The sequence below is a fragment of the Mytilus californianus genome, unplaced genomic scaffold, assembly GCF_021869535.1.
Source record: "Mytilus californianus isolate M0D057914Y unplaced genomic scaffold, xbMytCali1.0.p SCAF_1, whole genome shotgun sequence".
Lineage (NCBI taxonomy): Eukaryota > Metazoa > Mollusca > Bivalvia > Mytilida > Mytilidae > Mytilus > Mytilus californianus.
Window position 1 is genome coordinate 7,092,560 of NW_026262581.1, and position 20,877 is coordinate 7,113,436.

Consider the following 20,877-nt stretch of genomic DNA (forward strand, 5'->3'; position numbering starts at 1 on the left):
GCTTTCATAATATCAAAATAATAACATGAATACGAAATTATCGTACACTACTACTGATGCCATCACCGTTTGGGAAAAATGTACAACTTATTAAGAGGAATTTATGCCAATTTTTTAGTAATTGGGAATTTTCTCTAGGGGAAAAAGCCAAATTTCGGAGGTAATTTGAGGCAAACAATATCACTGTATTAATATAAGAAACTAAGAACATTGTACTTGAAGCAACACTAGTCCTCTTCCTTCCAGCAAAATCATTAGGATTAAATGATTTTTTCCTTCCAGCAAAATCATTAGGATTAAATGATAAATAAATGGAGAATGTGTCTATGGGCCACAGATGCATGAGTCAAATTCCACATACAAATGCAGGATTCACATAGTTAAGACTGTTTTGTGATTATAAACATAAGTTTCATAACATTTGGTTGAGGCAAACTAAAGTTAGAGAAGGGAAACGACATTTATAAAGGGGCATAACTCAAGAACGGTAAAAGTGATGGCACCCAATTTCGAACTTGATCTGTTTTTTGTGGTAATAGGCATTGTGTGTAAGTTTTATAACATTAGGTTGAGGCAAACTAAAGTTTGCTAACCAAATTTCTGGACTGATGGACAAGGGTAACACTTAATGCCCCCTCCACATCTATTCTGGATGTCATCTAAAAATGTTTACAATTTCATTCATTTTCCATTACACAGGCTTTGAAATGATAAATACTTTCGACAAACAGAAATAACTTGCCTGATCAAATAATAATCTAAGCTGCCTTTCTGATTCACCAACCCATTTACTAAGGCAATCAGCTCCTTTCCTCATGAAAAATCCAACTCGTCTATTTCCTGTACTGCATTCATTTGCCAATGCCCTAGCAACTAATGTTTTTCCAGTTCCTGCAAATAGAAAGAGGTACTGAATCAAGCAAATTGAACTGTAAGCTATTGTACACATGATACCCCCATTTGTAAACAGGAAGTTGATGAGTAATGGAAGTGAAAACACATCACAGGGAACAGCATGTTTTTGTTTTGTTTTGAGAAAAATGTGACAAAAATTTCATGGGATGGACAGATGGATTGACAGCAACATGGACAGCAACATGGACCGAAGGACAAACAGATGAACCCCAACCCACCCCTTGTATTATTCTTAATCACCCTCAGTCTAAACTAGAGGCTCTAAAGAGCCTGTGTCGCTCACCTTGGTCTATGTGCATATTAAACAAAGGACACAGATGGATTCATGACAAAATTGTGTTTTGGTGATGGTGATGTGTTTTGGTGATGGTGATGTGTTTGTAGATCTTACTTTACTGAACATTCTTGCTCCTTACTATTATCTCTATCTATAATGAACTTGGCCCGGTAGTTACAGTGGAAAATACTTTGTAAAAATTTACAAAATTTATGAAAATTGTAAAAAATTGACTATAAAGGGCAATAACTCCTTAAGGGGTCAATTGACAATTTTGGTCATGTAACCTTATTTGTAGATCTAACTTTGCTGTACATTATTGCTGTTTACAGTTTATCTCTATCTATAATAATATTCAAGATAATAACCAAAAGCTGCAAAATTTTCTTAAAATTACCAATTCAGGGGCAGCAACCCAACAATGTGTTGCCTGATTGGTCTGAAAATTTCAGGGCAGATAGATCTTGACCTAATGAACAATTTTACCCCCATGTCAGATTTGCTCTAAATGCTTTGGTTTCAGAGATATGAGCCAAAAACTGCATTTTACCCTACACTACAGCTCGGGTGGATTTTGCTTTGTCCACCGGCCCACCATGGGAGTGGGCACCGGGTGGGCAAAATTTGTACCTTGTCCACTCTGCCCACCTGTAGGAGTGGGCATTCAATTTCTTTTGTTTCATCTAAAGACTTGCAAGTACAATCACTTGAAAAAAGCAGATAAGCATTTGTAATCAATATTTTTACAAAAAAGAGATTATAGCTAGAGTGGGCACGGGTGGACTGCCCACGGTGGGCTGGTGGAAAAAGCAAAATCCACACGGGCTGTTGTGTATGTACTATTTTTTAGCCATGTCGGCCATCTTGGTTTCGCGGGAGGGGTCATCGGACACATTTTTTAAACAAGATACCCTAATGATGATTGTGGACAAGTTTGGTTAAATTTGTCTTAGTAGTTTCAGAGGAGAAGATTTTTGTAAAAGATTACAAAAATTTACGAAAAATGGTTAAAAATTGACTATAAAGGGCAATAACTCCTTAAGGGGTCAACTGACCATTTTGGTCAAGTTGACTTATTTGTAGATCTTACTTTGCTGAACATTATTGCTGTTTACAGTTTATCTCTATCTATAATAATATTCAAGATAATAACCAAAAACGGCAAAATTTCCTTAAAATTACCAATTCAGGGGCAGCAACCGAACAATGGTTTGCCTGATTGGTCTGAAAATTTCAGGGCAGATAGATCTTGACCTAATGAACAATTTTAAACTCATCAGATTTGCTCTTAATGCTTTGGTTTCAGAGATATGAGCCAAAAACTGCATTTTACCCTATGTACTATTTTTTAGCCATGTCGGCCATCTTGGTTCGCGGGCGGGGTCATCGGACACATTTTTTAAACAAGATACCCTAATGATGATTGTGGACAAGTTTGGTTAAATTTGTCTTAGTAGTTTCAGAGGAGAAGATTTTTGTAAAAGATTACAAAAATTTACGAAAAATGGTTAAAAATTGACTATAAAGGGCAATAACTCCTTAAGGGGTCAACTGACCATTTTGGTCAAGTTGATTTATTTGTAGATCTTACTTTGCTGAACATTATTGCTGTTTACAGTTTATCTCTATCTATAATAATATTCAAGATAATAACCAAAAGCTGCAAAATGTTCTTAAAATTACCAATTCAGGGGCAGCAACCCAACAATGTGTTGCCTGATTGGTCTGAAAATTTTCAGTGCAGATAGATCTTGACCTGATAAACAATTTTACCCCATGTCAGATTTGCTCTAAATGCTTTGGTTTCAATGATATAAGCCAAAATCTACATTTTACCCCTATGTTCTATTTTTAGCCATGGCGGCCATCTTGGTTGGTTGGCGGGGTCATTGGACACATTTTTTAAACTAGATACCCCAATGATGATTGTGGCCAAGTTTGGTCAAATTTGGCCCAGTAGTTTCAGAGGAGAAGATTTTTGTAAAAGTTTACGGACGACGGACGCAAAGTGATGAGAAAAGCTCACTTGACCTTTCAGGTCAGGTGAGCTAAAAACGGCAAAATTTCCTTAAAATTACCAATTCAGGGGCAGCAACCCAACAACGGGTTGCCTGATTGGTAAGAAAATTTCAGGGCAGATAGATCTTGACCTAATGAACAATTTTATACTCATCAGATTTGCTCTAAATGCTTTGGTTTCAGAGATATGAGCCAAAAACTGCATTTTACCCTATGTACTATTTTTTAGCCATGTCGGCCATCTTGGTTCGCGGGCGGGGTCATCAGACACATTTTTTAAACAAGATACCCTAATAATGATTGTGGACAAGTTTGGTTAAATTTGTCTTAGTAGTTTCAGAGAAGATTTTTGTAAAAGATTACAAAAATTTACGAAAAATGGTTAAAAATTGACTATAAAGGGCAATAACTCCTTAAGGGGTCAACTGACAATTTTGGTCAAGTTGACTTATTTGTAGATCTTACTTTGCTGAACATTATTGCTGTTTACAGTTTATCTCTATCTATAATAATATTCAAGATAATAACCAATAAAATGCTCCGCTGGGGCGCAGCTTGATACGACCGCAGAGGTCGAACCCTGAACAGTTGGGGCAAGTATGGACACAACATTCAAGCTTGATACAGCACTGAATTTGGATTGTAATTAAATATTTGACACAGCATAGGTTTCTGACACAGAATGAAAGTGGTCTAAGAACTTAAAAATTTTCAATTTACCTATTCATACATGTGATGGACTGTGAAACTCAGATCAGGAGATTGGGAAATTTTGGTCAGGAGATTAGGACTCAGATCAGGAGGTTTTTAATCGACATTAATTTTGTTGTAAATGTAACCGTGTGCTGTAAAAATGGTCTTTTAAAGTGTGTTTTCTTCAACTTTCCAACCAATTTATTATGTTTATAGTACCCTTGTACTTATAAAGTTTCTCCATCTTTATATTCTACATGTTCAATCTAACATTGTTTTTTTCCAGTATGTTCTTTAAATTTTTTACTTCATATTCTATAAAACAATCATTGCAACCAGAACATTTGTTTAGCTGTCTGCAAATAGTTTTTATTTTTTTTTTTTTTCTCTTGCAAATAGTTTTTATTTGCAAACTCAGAAATTCATTCTAACTGTAAAGTTAGGGTCATAGTGATAATATATAAATTTCAATTTAAGCTTTAAAAGGAAGTATAGAATCCTCAAATAATTTTCAAATTATTTATTTTTTTATTTGTCCTAAGACATTTAAAATCATTTAATAACCATCCTTTTATGATTATTTGTTCAATTTATATTTTATTTATATTCTTTTAAAAATTTTCATTATTAAAAGGAAAGTAACTTAAAACAGGATAAATCAAGGGAAGTAACCCAATAAATACACAGTTTTTGTTACACAACGGCAGTTAGCCTGAGGTAAAAATCGTTGCTTACCAGTATGTTTGACACCCAAGCTGACAAGTGAAGCCATATAATTATGCATGTTAATTGATTTACAGGTAAAATATAACTTCAGGTAATGTCAGTTACACCAGATGCCTGAGATGTTATGTTGGGCAGAAATTTTTCATTCATGAAAAATTTCATACACGGGATTTTTTCAACGGGAGTGGGGGAGGAGACCCCTGAAAACGGGATTATTGTACTCCCGTCGGGAGGTTCACATGTATGCCTATTCAAACCATATCATTATTATTTGCTTTTATATATAAATCAGAAATAACCAATTTAAAATGGAAAATGTTAAAGAAAAAAAATGAAAAAAAAAATCCCCCCCCCCCCCCCAATTTTTTGAACCCCCTTATGATTCATCACCCCCAAACTCAATCCCAGCTTTCCCTTTGTGGTATGGTACCTTGCAGTACAATTTCAGAGAGATTCATACACTTGAACACAAGTTATTGTCTGGAAACTAGAAAAATGCTTGTTTTTTGGCCCCTTTTTGGCCCCAAATTCCTAAACGTTTAAGGCAATTACCCCCAAACTCAATTCCAGCTTTCCCTTTGTGATATGGAACCTTGCAGTACAATTTCATAAAGATCCATACACTTACACACAAGTTATTGTCCTGAAACTAGAAAAATGCATGTTTTTTTTGCCCTTTTATGGCCCCTAATTACTAAAATTTTGAGGGAAAACCCCCAAAATCAATCCCAGCCTTCCCTTTGTGATATGGAACCTTGTAGTACAATTTCATAAAGATCCATACACTTACAAACAAGTTATTGTCATGAAACTAGAAAAATGCTTGTTTTTTGCCCCTTTTTGGCCCCTAATTCCTAATATTTGGAGGAAATTACCCCAAAAATCAATCCCAGTATTCCCTTTGTGATATGGAACCTTGTAGTACAATTTCATAAAGATCCATACACTTATAAACAAGTTATTGTCATGAAACTAGAAAAATGCTTGTTTTTTGCCCCTTTTTGGCCCCTAATTCCTAAAATTTGGAGACAATTACCCCCAAAATCAATCCCAGCATTCCCTTTGTAATATGGAACCTTGTGGTACAATGTCAGAGAGATCCATACACTTACACACAAGTTATGTCTGGAAGTTACAAAAATGTTTATTTTTGGCCCCTTTTGGCCCCTAATTCCTTAACTGTTAGTACCATAACCCCCAAAATCAATCCCCACCTTCCTTTTGTGGTATTGAACCTTATGGTAAAATTTCAATGAGATCCATTCACTTAAACTAAAGTTAGAGTGCGAAAACTAATGTGTATTCGGACGACGACGCCGGATGACGACGACGACGACGACGACGACGACGCCAACGTCATACCAATATACGACCACAAAAATTTTTTTGCGGTCGTATAAAAACGGCAAAATTTCCTTAAAATTACCAATTCAGGGGCAGCAACCCAACAATGATTTGCCTGATTGGTCTGAAAATTTCAGGGCAGATAGATCTTGACCTAATGAACAATTTTAAACTCATCAGATTTGCTCTAAATGCTTTGGTTTCAGAGATATGAGCCAAAAACTGCATTTTACCCTATGTACTATTTTTTAGCCATGTCGGCCATCTTGGTTCGCGGGCGGGGTCATCAGACACATTTTTTAAACAAGATACCCTAATAATGATTGTGGACAAGTTTGGTTAAATTTGTCTTAGTAGTTTCAGAGAAGATTTTTGTAAAAGATTACAAAAATTTACGAAAAATGGTTAAAAATTGACTATAAAGGGCAATAACTCCTTAAGGGGTCAACTGACAATTTTGGTCAAGATGACTTATTTGTAGATCTTACTTTGCTGAACATTATTGCTTTTTACAGTTTATCTCTATCTATAATAATATTCAAGATAATAACCAAAAGCTGCAAAATTTTCTTAAAATTACCAATTCAGGGGCAGCAACCCAACAATGTGTTGCCTGATTGGTCTGAAAATTTCAGGGCAGATAGATCTTGACCTGATAAACAATTTTACCCCATGTCAGATTTGCTCTAAATGCTTTGGTTTCAGAGATATAAGCCAAAATCTACATTTTACCCCTATGTTCTATTTTTAGCCATGGCGGCCATCTTGGTTGGTTGGCGGGGTCATCGGACACATTTTTTAAACTAGATACCCCAATGATGATTGTGGCCAAGTTTGGTCAAATTTGGCCCAGTAGTTTCAGAGGAGAAGATTTTTTTTAAAGTTTACGGACGACGGACGCAGGATGACGGACGATGGACGCAAAGTGATGAGAAAAGCTCACTTGACCTTTCAGGTCAGGTGAGCTAAAAAGTAGCATTTCTTAATTTTGACATCCTTTGCAATTACAAAACAAATCCAAATGTTAAAATCCATTACAATTTTCAATTATCAGAAACTAAAAATGCAATTCATTTCTTGTATAAATCCAGGTCCTGTTATCCTTTTTAACATTTTGTACAGAGTTGTCAGTACCGTAGAAAGGCTTGTATAGTCCACGGTTTTATTCTCCAAAATTGGACCTTCCAGACAGGGTGCGGACTATAGAGTACAATAAGCAAGAAATAAGAGAAAAATTTCAATTTCGCGGTCGAGGTGGTTTGTTTACGTTCCGCCATCTTTGTTATTTCTATTGTAGAGGGCGCTCTTATCATTTTTCAAACTAATAATTTTAACTCATCCATATTAATAAGTTATTTCTATTCAATATCAAATTAATACTGATAAATATAAAAACTAAACCTTTCATTACAAATTTCTCGTTTCTTTTCAATGCATTGGTTGAAATAAACTGGTATCTGCTCGATTGAAACGATACAAACATAGTGAAAAAGACAACCGTAAACCAGCTTAGAATTTGTAAACTACAAAACGAAATCGGTTATTGTTCGTTCCGTTTTGGTGTTTCATACTGACTAATATGGTTTGTATTAGCTTAAGACCCTTCAAACATTAATGTGATAGATATATTAAAGACTGTTTTACAAAAGGATGGAACTGTTTTACTTTCAAAGTCGTATTATAGTGATATCTGTTATGTACGGATTTCGACTCTCACCGGTTAATTTCTTCTTTTACACGTGCTTTTTAAACTTCCTGTTTAAACATACACAAGTTTCTAAATTGTTTTTTAAGTGAATTAAACTTATTTTAACAATCATGAAGCGTTCTGGAATCATTAACAAGCAGTTTCAGCTTCTGCTTGATGATGGAAAACAGGTTTTTCCAAGAAAATACCGCAAACGACCGCACAGGATTTGAAATTACCGGAGTTTCATTAGACCTTTTCTAACAGTTACAAAAAGTTTTTTTACCTAAAATTTCGTGGGGAGAAGGGGGTGCGGACTATGTACCACTGCGAACTATACAAGCCTTTCTACGGTATACATTATTGGTTGTGGGTTTCAAAATTGCCAATTTTAATATTGGGTTCAGATGGATCTATTTACATAACATCTACTTGATATTTTCTACAATTTTTTTTTTGCAAAATAGTGTTCCTTTGTTATTTCAACTTGTGTAGATCAATAGGGAAGATGAATGGCTGGATGACTCAGAAATTACTACAGTTCCTCTCTACCTCTGAATACAGCTTAAACTTTCAAATGGTCTTCTGTGTAATATATATATATAATTCATGCTTTCTTTAATAATTAATATCAATCATTCAATATGATTGATTGATTGTTGGTTGCTTATCGTCCAGTGGCAAATATTTCATGCATATTCAGGACGAGAACAAACTAACAACAAATACAATAGGCAGGTTCTGTAACAGGGGCGTCCGGGATTAAGGTCGGAGAAATTTAGACTGCCACGGGAAACGAGGGCATATTGGATAGGGACAGAAATTCAGCCTTGCAACAGGTCACCTACGGACCCCTCAAAGAGTTGTTGCAAGGGTTCTTAACGTGCAAAGAGCGTAGCACTCTCTTTACACGAGGCATCAGATTTAACGTCCCCATTCTGACCGGACGTGGCTGAAAATTTGTACATCCCGCACAGCCAAACGGACGCCCCACTTTAGCAAGGGTTTTACTGCCGGTCGGAAGAAGACCAATGGTGACCATACTTCTATTCCCCAGTCACCCTTGGGGGTATCATTCAATATGAAATCTCTCTTCTATTATTTAACCTGCTACATCAAGTACATGATAATCATTTTTTAATGACATTATTCAAAGCAAGTTATTACTTTTTTACTATTTTAGTTACCTGGAGGGCCATAAAACAATACTCCTCTTGGTGGTGCCAGCTTAAATCTTTCAAAAACTTCTGGATAAAGGAGAGGAAAAACAATCATTTCTTTCAATGCTCTCACATGCTTCCCTAATCCACCAACGCTGTTAAAATTAACCTGTTAATATCGAGAATACAAAATGTATGTTAATACATGTTCAAAATAAAACAAGAATCTTAATTCTTTTAGAATAAACTGAGTACTGAAATGACTTAAAATGCACTCAAAGAAATCCAGTGCATTGTTGTAATAACAATTTTTTTTTATTCATAAATACACTACCGTCTGTAAACAAAAGAATCATTGTTACTTTTATAAGATGAAGCTGTATCTGAAGGAATGGAAAGTACATCAACCTTTAATCTCTTTACAGGGTTACATGATACAGTAGCAGTGTCAGATAATAAGGCATTCAAATTTAAAGCATTGTTTTGATGACAATGCTATCAATTGATACTGACATCTCATATCTAGCTGTGTTAACCTGAAAGCAGATCGAAGGAAAAGCAGAAATCATATGAAATTACTGCAGGATATTAAACTTGAGGCAAATGAAGCTTCTGTCATCAATAAGTTCCAATATATGACAAGTGTTATAATATTGCGAAATGTGGCAGAAAAGCCTGCATAATGATATTGCAATAAGAATATACTGCAACAATCTTATCATCTACTATTTGAGTATGGTTCTGTCTGCAAAACTGTATTGCATTAAGTGAGACACTGATATAGGGAAACTACTACATTTGTCCATTTCAATGCTGTAGCTTTCTATTGTTAATCTAAATAAAATACACTTCATATAACATTATAATATCCACAAATGAAACTCAAAATGATTCTGAAAAATTTGTAAGAGAAGAACCTTTCCGCATCAATGAGCATAAATATGCACACAAAAAATTGACCATAAAACATAAATTCCTCAGGTAACTTCATAACAAAATACATACTAAAAATTTGTTATGAATGGCCTCAATGGCATCAATCGATATTGTTTAAAAAGTTCATGTGTATAATTAACTAGAGGCTCTAAAGAGCCTGTGTTGCTCACCTTGGTCTATGTGCATATTAAACAAAGGACACAGATGGATTCATGACAAAATTGTGTTTTGGTGATGGTGATGTGTTTGTAGATCTTACTTTACTGAACATTCTTGCTCCTTACTATTATCTCTATCTATAATGAACTTGGCCCGGTAGTTACAGTGGAAAATACTTTGTAAAAATTTACAAAAATTTACAAAATAATGAAAATTTATGAAAATTGTAAAAAATTTACTATAAAGGGCAATAACTCCTTAAGGGGTCAATTGACAATTTTGGTCATGTTGCCTTATTTGTAGATCTAACTTTGCTGTACATTATTGCTGTTTACAGTTTATCTCTATCTATAATAATATTCAAGATAATAACCAAAAGCTGCAAAATTTTCTTAAAATTACCAATTCAGGGGCAGCAACCCAACAACGTGTTGCCTGATTGGTCTGAAAATTTCAGGGCAGATAGATCTTGACCTAATGAACAATCAGATTTGCTCTAAATGCTTTAGATTCAGAGATATGAGCCAAAAACTGCATTTTACCCTATGTACTATTTTTTAGCCATGTCGGCCATCTTGGTTCGCGGGCGGGGTCATCTGACACATTTTTTAAACTAGATACCCTAATGATGATTGTGGCCAAGTTTGGTTAAATTTGGCCTAGTAGTTTCAGAGGAGAAGATTTTTGTAAAAGTTAACGGACGACGACGACGGACGACGGACACCAAGTGATGAGAAAAGCTCACTTGGCCCTTTGGGCCAGGTGAGCTAAAAATGATTGATCAAGTTATCTGATCACAGATATACTGTCTAGATGGTTCTATAATTCATAACATTAAATTTACATATTTGACAAAATGTCACATGACTCAACAATTTAATCAATTATGATAGGCAACAATATATAATATTTTCTTTCAATTTTCTGTTTCATTTTTGATTTTTAAATATTACTTAAAAATTCCTAGCAATTTAATTGAAAATTAACAAAATTAAAGACATTCCTTCCTTCCCCCTCCCTAACTTTTGTGAAGGGAGAATATAAAAAAAAAGTCTATGCATGTTGCCAAGTAAATATAGAGAACGTTGACAATATACACATATACTCACGGTTCTGTCAACATTCATGGGATCAACATCAGCCAAACTGGAGCCTATCTTTACTCTATCTTTGAGAATGTTGGAGTTTTTCAAATTCTTAGGACTAATATTCATTGGTAAACATCTATTTCTAGCTCTTGCCATACTTTTCGCTTTTCTTCTTTTAAACCTTTCCTCATCATCTGATTCACTACAGGATGATGATGATGTAGTATCACTACCATGGAATTGTGCTTTTCTTCTGAAAGTTTGTGATAAAACTTCATGAGCATTTATTAAACTAAATATCAGTAAATATAAAATATAAACTATAGACATAGAGGTATGTCTTTCCTGTATGTAATGTTAATAGCATAATGAAAATATTGAAATTAAAATGACAACACTTTTACATGTAACCTATGCACAACTTCCAAAGTCAATGAACCATGACTTAGGTCAAGACCAAAGAATCTCTGTGGAATTGAGATATGCCAAGGCTCATACAACTGCATACCAAATATCATTGATTATAATATGTGTCTCCCCCTAAACTGATGTATCAACTTTATTAATAACTATTTCTAGGCATCTCAATAAATACTAAATACTATATATAGCCGATAGCCCAGCAATACTGGTGGACCCCATATTTTATTAATTTAAATATAATTGATAAACACAATATACATAAAGCATAAGTATCAATGCACAATAAATTCACTTTCATTAAAGAGTTCAATAGAATAATTAGTAAATTGTGTTCAAAAAATTTTGCTCTGTCATCAACGATCCCGCCGGCCAGGAAAAACCAACAAAAACAAGTCACCTCGGTCAAACTCCATTTAAACTGCAGTCAAAAGACTACATTTTAAATAAAGTGGAAAATGTGGGAAACCTGTGTCCAAACCCAAATAGTCGGAAGACCGTCTTGAGAGTTATACTTGGACTGTATATAAAGTAAATCTACTATCTACAGTCGAACCTCGTTGTGTCGAAGTCAAAGGGACCGGACCAAAGTGTTCGACACATCCGAGGTTCGACTCATCCGAGGTCGAGTGTGTCGTCATAAATTTGGAATGCATGAAATACGATATGATTTGTGTAAACTAGATAAAATGAACAGTGTGCCTTTTTTTCGATATGACACTTTATGATTGTGTATTCAATCTCCATTGTTGGTCCTTCATAATAATTAAACACACAAGTACAGATACAAATCATGCACAAATAAAATCAATAGTCTACACAAATATTTACAAAGGTCAGTCACTATAAATTATGAAATCACTCGCAGAACGAATAAAGTTATGAACGATCTCTGATGAGCCAGAGGTCGTCTGCTTTACATTAAATTATCATGAATTTATCATAATTGTCCTAATTCTTTTATTTATTGTAATTAATGAGTTTTAAATCTAACAATTCATTTAATCTCGGCTTGGGTCATTTAAATTCGTTTTGTTTTTATCTGATGTGAAAAATGTTCAACACACTAACATTCCGCTTGAACGATCAACCAAAGGTGTTAATTACCGGTCACCATAAACATGTCATTTTAACTGTTATACAAACAAGTATGTTTACTCAGCTTTAATCTCTTTGGAAAATGATTAGGTTACACAAGAGATACATCCGATTTGAATTTTTATCATTAGGTCTGCATCTTTTGAAAATTCTTACTTTCGAACTTCGAGTCATCGGGGTCAATTTACATGAATTTTACATCGACGGGACTATAAAATTTACTCGACTTAACCGAGTATTCGAATCAATCGAGTTCGACTCATCAGAGGTAATTATGCATTGATCAAACAGGAATTTTACCGGGAACGAGAAATTACGACACAACCGAGTTCGACACAAAGAGGTTCGACTGTATATGTAATAAGTAATAACTTAAGTTACTCTTTAGTAAAATATCTTATTCCTACTAAATACAAATTAGAATAACAATACAATTGAAAATGAACTTTATTTCACTGTTGTCTAGTCTGATGCTTGGCTACAAGTGACCAACAAGGGAAAATATTCCCACTAAATATCAATATCATGTGATATGTATATATACGTGTACATACGAAGTACCCATATCAATAGTATTCACACGTACCGTTATTACAGTAATTTCCCACTATACTATCAAACCGTTGGAAATTATAATTAATCACAAACATTAACATACAAGAGCGCACACACTGAAATGTCTTGCCTGATTTACTGATTTTGACTGAATAAGTTGCAATTCTTTAAGTGCAGGTATCACATAAACTTTATCAACGATAACATAAAAACTAGAGGCTCCAAGGAGCCTGTGTCGCTCACCTGATATTTTTGTTTACAATTGATGCATGAAATAATGCAACTGTTATACTTTTGCTTTAGTTTCAGAGATATAAGCCAAAAACTGCATTTTACCCCTATGTTCTATTTTTAGCCATGGCGGCCATCTTGGTTGGCAGATGGGGTCATCGGACACATTTTTCAAACTAGATACCCTAATGATGATTGTGGATAAGTTTGGTTAAATTTGTCTCATCAGTTTCAGAGGAGAAGATTTTTGTAAAAGATTACAAAAATTTACGAAAAATTGTTAAAAATTGACTTTAACAATTTCAACGCTACACAAAAAAATAGAATAAAATGCTTCGCTGGGCGCAGCTTGATACGACCGCAGAGGTCGAACCCTGAACAGTTGGGGCAAGTATGGACACAACATTCAAGCTTGATACAGCTCTGAATTTGGATTGTTATTAAATATTTGACACAGCATAGGTTTCTGACACAGAAAGAATGTGGTCTAAGAACTTCAATTTTTTTAATTTACCTATTATGGTCCAATGTCCAAAATCAAAATACATGGTTAGATTCAGCATATCAAAGAACCCCATATATTCAATTTTTGTTGAAATCAAACAAAGTTTAATTTTGGACCCCAACTTGGACAAACTTGAAAACTGGGCCCATAATCAAAAATCTAAACACATGTTTAGATTCAGCATATCAAAGAACCCCAAGAATTCAATTTTTGTTAAAATCAAACTAAGTTTAATTTTGGACCCTTTGGACCTTAATGTAGACCAATTTAAAAATCAGGACCCAAAATTAAAAATCTAAATACACGGTTAGATTTGGAATATCAAAGAACCCCAATAATTCAATTTTTGATGAAATCAAACAAAGTTTAATTTTGGACCCTTTTGACCTCAATATGAACCAATTTGATAGCGGGGACCACACATAAAAAATCTAAATACATGGTTAGATTCAGCATATCAAAGAACCCCATATATTCAATTTTTGTTGAAATCAAACTAAGTTTAATTTTGGACCCCTATTTGGACAAACTTGAAAACTGGGCCAAAAATCAAAAATCTAAATACATGTTTAGATTCAGCATATCAAAGAACCCCATATATTCAATTTTTGTTAAAATCAAACAAAGTTTAATTTTGGACCCTTTGGACCTTAATGTAGACCAATTTGGAAACTGGACCCAAAATTAAAAATCTAAATACACGGTTAGATTCGACATAACAAATAAATAAATGTGGTCAAAGATTTTACAAATCTAATGCGCCATACTGTGCAATTAAAGATTACTTCTTGAAATTTTTCAATATTTGAAATTTGAAAAAAAAAATAATATTTGAAGAATAATTCTTTTTAATTTCTGAAGTCTGAAATGAGAAAAAATTGACCCCCCACAATTCTTTTTACCCCCCCCCCCCCCCCCCCCTCCCTTTTTTTTTCCCACAAAAAATTCAATTCGTTCCCTCAAAATATGGTCATAATCTCAACTCAAATTTCCAATGGAGTTTGCAACCATAATTACCCATTTAAATTTACCATAGTGCTAACTTAATCTATTTTATAATAGAATTTAAAATATAGTGTCAAATCTTTCATATGGATTTTTTTGTAAAAAAAAAAGATGCAACATTTGCAGATATTTTTACTGGTCTTCCTTTATAAATATGCATTTCTTTAAACATAATTTAAAAGCAGTGTAAGGGAATTAACCAAAACGTTGTATTTGGATTACCTCCCTTACACTGTTTTAAATTATCTTAATTGTTCATTAACCATTACTTTATACATAATTTAAAAGCAGTGTAAGGGAGATAATTTCAATGATGTATTTGATTTATCTCCCTTACACTGCTTTAAATTATGTTTTGTACTAAAGTATTTGTCCATTAACCAGAACAACCTTGTTTTTCCCCCTTTTTTGCCCCTAATTCCTAAACGGTTTGAGCCATAACCCCCCAAAGCAAATCCTAACCATCCCTTTGTGGTATGGAAACTTGTAGTATAATTTCAGAGAGATCCATACACCGTTCCACAGTTATTGTCTGGAAACTAGAAAATGCTTATTTTTGGCCCCATTTTGGTCCCTAATTCCTTAACTGTTGGTACCATAACCCCCAAAATCAATCCCCACCTTCCTTTTGTGGTATTGAACCTTATGGTCAAATTTCAAAGAGATCCATTCACTTAAACTAAAGTTAGAGTGCGAAAACCAATGTGTCTTCGGACGACGACGACGACGACGACGCCAACTTCATACCAATATACGACCGCAAAAATATAATAAAATGCTTCGCTGGGGCGCAGCTTGATACGACCGTAAAGGTCGAACCCTGAACAGTTGGGGCAAGTATGGACACAACATTCAAGCTTGATACAGCTCTGAATTTGGATTGTTATTAAATATTTGACACAGCATAGGTTTCTGACACAGAAAGAATGTGGTCTAAGAACTTCAATTTTTTTAATTTACCTATTATGGTCCAATGTCCAAAATCAAAATACATGGTTAGATTCAGCATATCAAAGAACCCCATATATTCAATTTTTGTTAAAATCAAACAAAGTTTAATTTTGGACCCCAACTTGGACAAACTTGAAAACTTGGCCCATATTCAAAAATCTAAACACATGTTTAGATTCAGCATATCAAAGAACCCCAAGAATTCAATTTTTGCTAAAATCAAACTATGTTTAATTTTGGACCCTTTGGACCTTAATGTAGACCAATTTAAAAAACCAGACTTAAAATTAAAAATCTAAATACACGGTTAGATTTGGAATATCAAAGAACCCCAATAATTCAATTTTTGATGAAATCAAACAAAGTTTAATTTTGGACCCTTTTGACCTCAATATGAACCAATTTGATAGCGGGGCCCACAAATAAAAAATCTAAATTCATGGTTAGATTCAGCATATCAAAGAACCCCATATATTCAATTTTTGTTGAAATCAAAAAAAGTTTAATTTTGGACCCCAACTTGGACCAACTTGAAAACTGGGCCCATAATCAAAAATCTAAACACATGTTTAGATTCAGCATATCAAAGAACCCCAAGAATTCAATTTTTGTTAAAATCAAACTAAGTTTAATTTTGGATCCTTTGGACCTCAATGAAGACCAATTTAAAAAAAACGGGACCCAAATTAAAAATCTAAAAACACGGTTAGATTTGGCATATCAAAGAACCCCAATAATTCAATTTTTGATGAAATCAAACAAAGTTTAATTTTGGACCCCAATTTGGACCAACTTGAAAACTGGGCCCATAATCAAAAATCTAAATACATGTTTAGATTCAGCATATCAAAGAACCCCATATTTCAATTTTTGTTGAAATCAAACAAAGTTTAAATACTGGACCCTATCTTGGACCAACTTGAAAACTGGGCCCATAATCAAAAATCTAAACACATGTTTAGATTCAGCATATCAAAGAACCCCAAGAATTCAATTTTTGTTAAAATCAAACTAAGTTTAATTTTGGACCCTTTGGACCTTAATGTAGACCAATTTAAAAAACAGGACCCAAAATTAAAAATCTAAATACACGGTTAGATTTGGAATATCAAAGAACCCTAATAATTCAATTTTAGATGAAATCAAACAAAGTTTAATTTTGGACCCTTTTGACCTCAATATGAACCAATTTGATAACGGGGTCCACAAATAAAAAATCTAAATACATGGTTAGATTCAGCATATCAAAGAACCTCATATATTCAATTTTTGTTGAAATCAAACAAAGTTTAATTTTGGACCCCAATTTGGACCAACTTGAAAACTGGGCCAAAAATCAAAAATCTAAATACATGTTGAGATTCAGCATATCAAAGAACCTCATATATTCAATTTTTGCTAAAATCAAACAAAGTTTAATTTTGGACCCTTTGGACCTTAATGTAGACCAATTTGAAAACTGGACCCAAAATTAAAAATCTAAATACACTGTTAGATTCGGCATAACAAATAAATAAATGTGATCAAAGATTTTACAAATCTAATGCGCCATACTGTGCAATTAAAGATTACTTCTTGAAATTTTTCAATATTTGAAATTTGAAAAAAAAATAATATTTGAAGAATAATTCTTTTTAATTTCTGAAATCTGAAATGAGAAAAATTGACCCCCCACAATTTCTTTTTATCCCCCCCCCCCTTTTTTTCCCCCAAAAAATTCTTTCCCTCAAGATATGGTCAAAATCTCAATTCAAATTTCCAATGGAGTTGGCAACCATAATTACCCATTTAAATTTACCATAGTGCTAACTTAATCTATTTTATAATAGAATTAAAAATATAGTGTCAAATCTTTCATATGGATTTTTTTGTAAAAAAAAAGATGCAACATTTGCAGATATTTTTACTGGTCTTCCTTTATAAATATGCATTTCTTTAAACATAATTTAAAAGCAGTGTAAGGGAAGTAACCAAAACGTTGTATTTGGATTACCTCCCTTACACTGTTTTAAATTATCTTTATTGTTCATTAACCATTACTTTATACATAATTTAAAAGCAGTGTAAGGGAGATAATTTCAATGATGTATTTGATTTATCTCCCTTTCACTGCTTTAAATTATGTTTTGTACTAAAGTATTTGTCCATTAACCAGGACAACCTTGTTTTTCCCCCTTTTTTGCCCCTAATTCCTAAACGGTTTGAGCCATAACCCCCCAAAGCAAATCCTAACCATCCCTTTGTGGTATGGAAACTTGTAGTATAATTTCAGAGAGATCCATACACCGTTCCACAGTTATTGTCTGGAAACTAGAAAATGCTTATTTTTGGCCCCTTTTTGGCCCCTAATTCCTTAACTGTTGGTACCATAACCCCCAAAATCAATCCCAACCTTCCTTTTGTGGTATTTAACCTTATGGTAAAATTTCAAAAAGATCCATTCACTTAAACTAAAGTTAGAGTGCGAAAACCAATTTGTATTCGGACGACGACGACGACGACGCCAACGTCATACCAATATACGACCACAAAATTTTTTTGCGGTCGTATAAAAATGGCTGCTGCTGCTGAATTTTTTTTGGGTTCATTCATTAGAACAGTATATTCCTTTTCAGACTGCTGTATCTTTTTTATCATTAGAAATACAGACACAGTTAGTACATGAAAAATGCTCAGGAGAGCATGAACTGTAATGTTATGCAATTATTTTAGTAAAATTTTCATCAGGCTACCTGCATTTTCAGGTAATTAACAGGTAAAAGGTGTAAATTATTGTATTTGTGTTGAATTTTGAATAAAAACAACTTATAATCATTTATTTTGTTGTTCTATCTGCCATATAATAAAGAAGACACCAGTTGCTTGATTCCGTAGCATATTGCACCATACACAACGTATAACGTAAACGTGGTGCAAATAAGAAGCTCTGTCCTCAAAATTTTCAGTCAATTTCCATTTTCCCCCTTTTTCTACGTCTCGTAAAGATCGATCAAATCATATTTCCCACACGAATTGAATGTAATAAACACATTGAGATAACGGTGAACCTTTTAACTATTCCTCGTCAGTTTCTCTATAGAAATACTGAAATAATTGCATATTAACAGCGTCTTTTTCAATTTCCACCATTTGCATTTGTCAAAATATTTGTTTTTATTTTCCTTCTATTTTCCTTTAAATTCCTGTGATTTCAAGCGCAAACGGGACCTTGCATATCCTCGATTCATACAAGGAAAAATTAGAGAGGAGCTGAATGAAAACCGAATGGTTTATGAGTCTGGATGAATAATCTATCGTCATCGCAGCATATGCAGCGAACAGCAGTGGCGTACGTCATTGCGGCATATACCGTGTATAGTGTTGAAAGGGTTAAAAGGCAACAACTCCTTAAAGGGTCAATTGACAATTTTTGTCATGTTGACTTATTTGTAGAGCTTACTTTGCTGAACATTATTGCTGTTTACAGTTTATCTCTATCTATAATAATATTCAAGATAATAACCAAAAAACAGCTGCCCCACCAGCACATGATACGCCCATCATCTTGTGTGTGAGGTTTTATGCAATAATCATAAATCGTTTCTGAGATACGGCGCGACATGTAAACCCCCCCCCTTTTTTTACAAAAAACTCAATAACTCTAAAATAGAAATTTTGAATCATCACCAAAAAGTATACAGATCTTTAGATTAATATAACTAAGAAGTGTGTAAAGTTTTAAGCAATAATCATAAATCGTTTTTTGAGATACGGCGCGACATGTAAAAAACACCCCCTGTTTTAGTTACAAAGTCCCGTAACTCAAAAAGTTTTAATCTTATTTTCACCAAAAAGTATACAGATCGGTTGACAATCATAAGAAACAACTATGTTAAGTTTCATGAAATTTGGAAAAGTCGTTCTCAAGTTACAGTGCGACATGTGGACGCCTGACAGACTGACAGACAAACAGACGGACGCAAGACATTTGTATAACAAAATACGTCCCGTCTAAATTTTGACAGGCGTGTAAAAACTGCAAAATTTCCTTAAAATTACCAATTCAGGTGCAGCAACCCAATAACGGGTTGTCTGATTCGTCTGACAATTTCAGGGCAGATAGATCTTAACCTGCTTAACATTTTTACCCATTGTCAGAATTGCTCCAAATGCTTTAGTTTCAGAGATATAAGCCAATAAAATGCTTCGCTGGGCGCAGCTTGATACGACCGCAGAGGTCGAACCCTGAACAGTTGGGGCAAGTATGGACACAACATTCAAGCTTGATACAGCTCTGAATTTGGATTGTGATTAAATATTTGACACAGCATAGGTTTCTGACACAGAAAGAATGTGGTCTAAGAACTTCAATTTTTTTAATTTACCTATTATGGTCCAATGTCCAAAATCAAAATACATGGTTAGATTCAGCATATCAAAGAACCCCATATATTCAATTTTTGTTGAAATCAAACAAAGTTTAATATTGGACCCCAACTTGGACAAACTTGAAAACTGGTCCCATAATCAAAAATCTAAACACATGTTTAGATTCAGCATATCAAAGTACCCCAAGAATTCAATTTTTGTTAAAATCAAACTAAGTTTAATTTTGGACCCTTTGGACCTTAATGTAGACCAATTTAAATAAAATGCTTCGCTGGGCGCAGCTTGATACGACCGCAGAGGTCGAACCCTGAACAGTTGGGGCAAGTATGGACACACCATTCAAGCTTGATACAGCTCTGAATTTGGATTGTGATTAAATATTTGACACAGCATAGGTTTCTGACACAGAAAGAATGTGGTCTAAGAACTTCAATTTTTTTAATTTACCTATTATGGTCCAATGTCCAAAATCAAAATACATGGTTAGATTCAGCATATCAAAGAACCCCATATATTCAATTTTTGTTGAAATCAAACAAAGTTTAATTTTGGACCCCAACTTGGACAAACTTGAAAACTGGTCCCATAATCAAAAATCTAAACACATGTTTAGATTCAGCATATCAAAGTACCCCAAGAATTCAATTTTTGTTAAAATCAAACTAAGTTTAATTTTGGACCCTTTGGACCTTAATGTAGACCAATTTCAAAAACGGGACCCAAAATTAAAAATCTAAAAA

At 33.9% G+C, this 20,877-nt stretch overlaps 1 protein-coding gene and 1 long non-coding RNA gene across 2 annotated transcripts in view; one reads left to right on the forward strand and one right to left on the reverse strand.

The window, feature by feature from the left end:
* Positions 1–20,877, reverse strand: part of LOC127698630 (ATPase family AAA domain-containing protein 2-like) — a 113,082-nt gene that overhangs the window by 52,365 nt on the left and 39,840 nt on the right. The window contains exons 8-10 of the mRNA XM_052202186.1: positions 11,026–11,257; positions 8,849–8,990; positions 743–891 (exon numbers count right to left, since the gene is read on the reverse strand). Of these exons, the coding sequence (XP_052058146.1) occupies positions 743–891; positions 8,849–8,990; positions 11,026–11,257 (523 nt within the window). The remainder of the gene's footprint in view (positions 1–742; positions 892–8,848; positions 8,991–11,025; positions 11,258–20,877) is intronic.
* Positions 3,591–16,532, forward strand: LOC127699104 (uncharacterized). The gene is made up of 2 exons (XR_007981071.1): positions 3,591–3,783; positions 15,631–16,532. It is a non-coding gene; the product is annotated as an uncharacterized LOC127699104 (long non-coding RNA).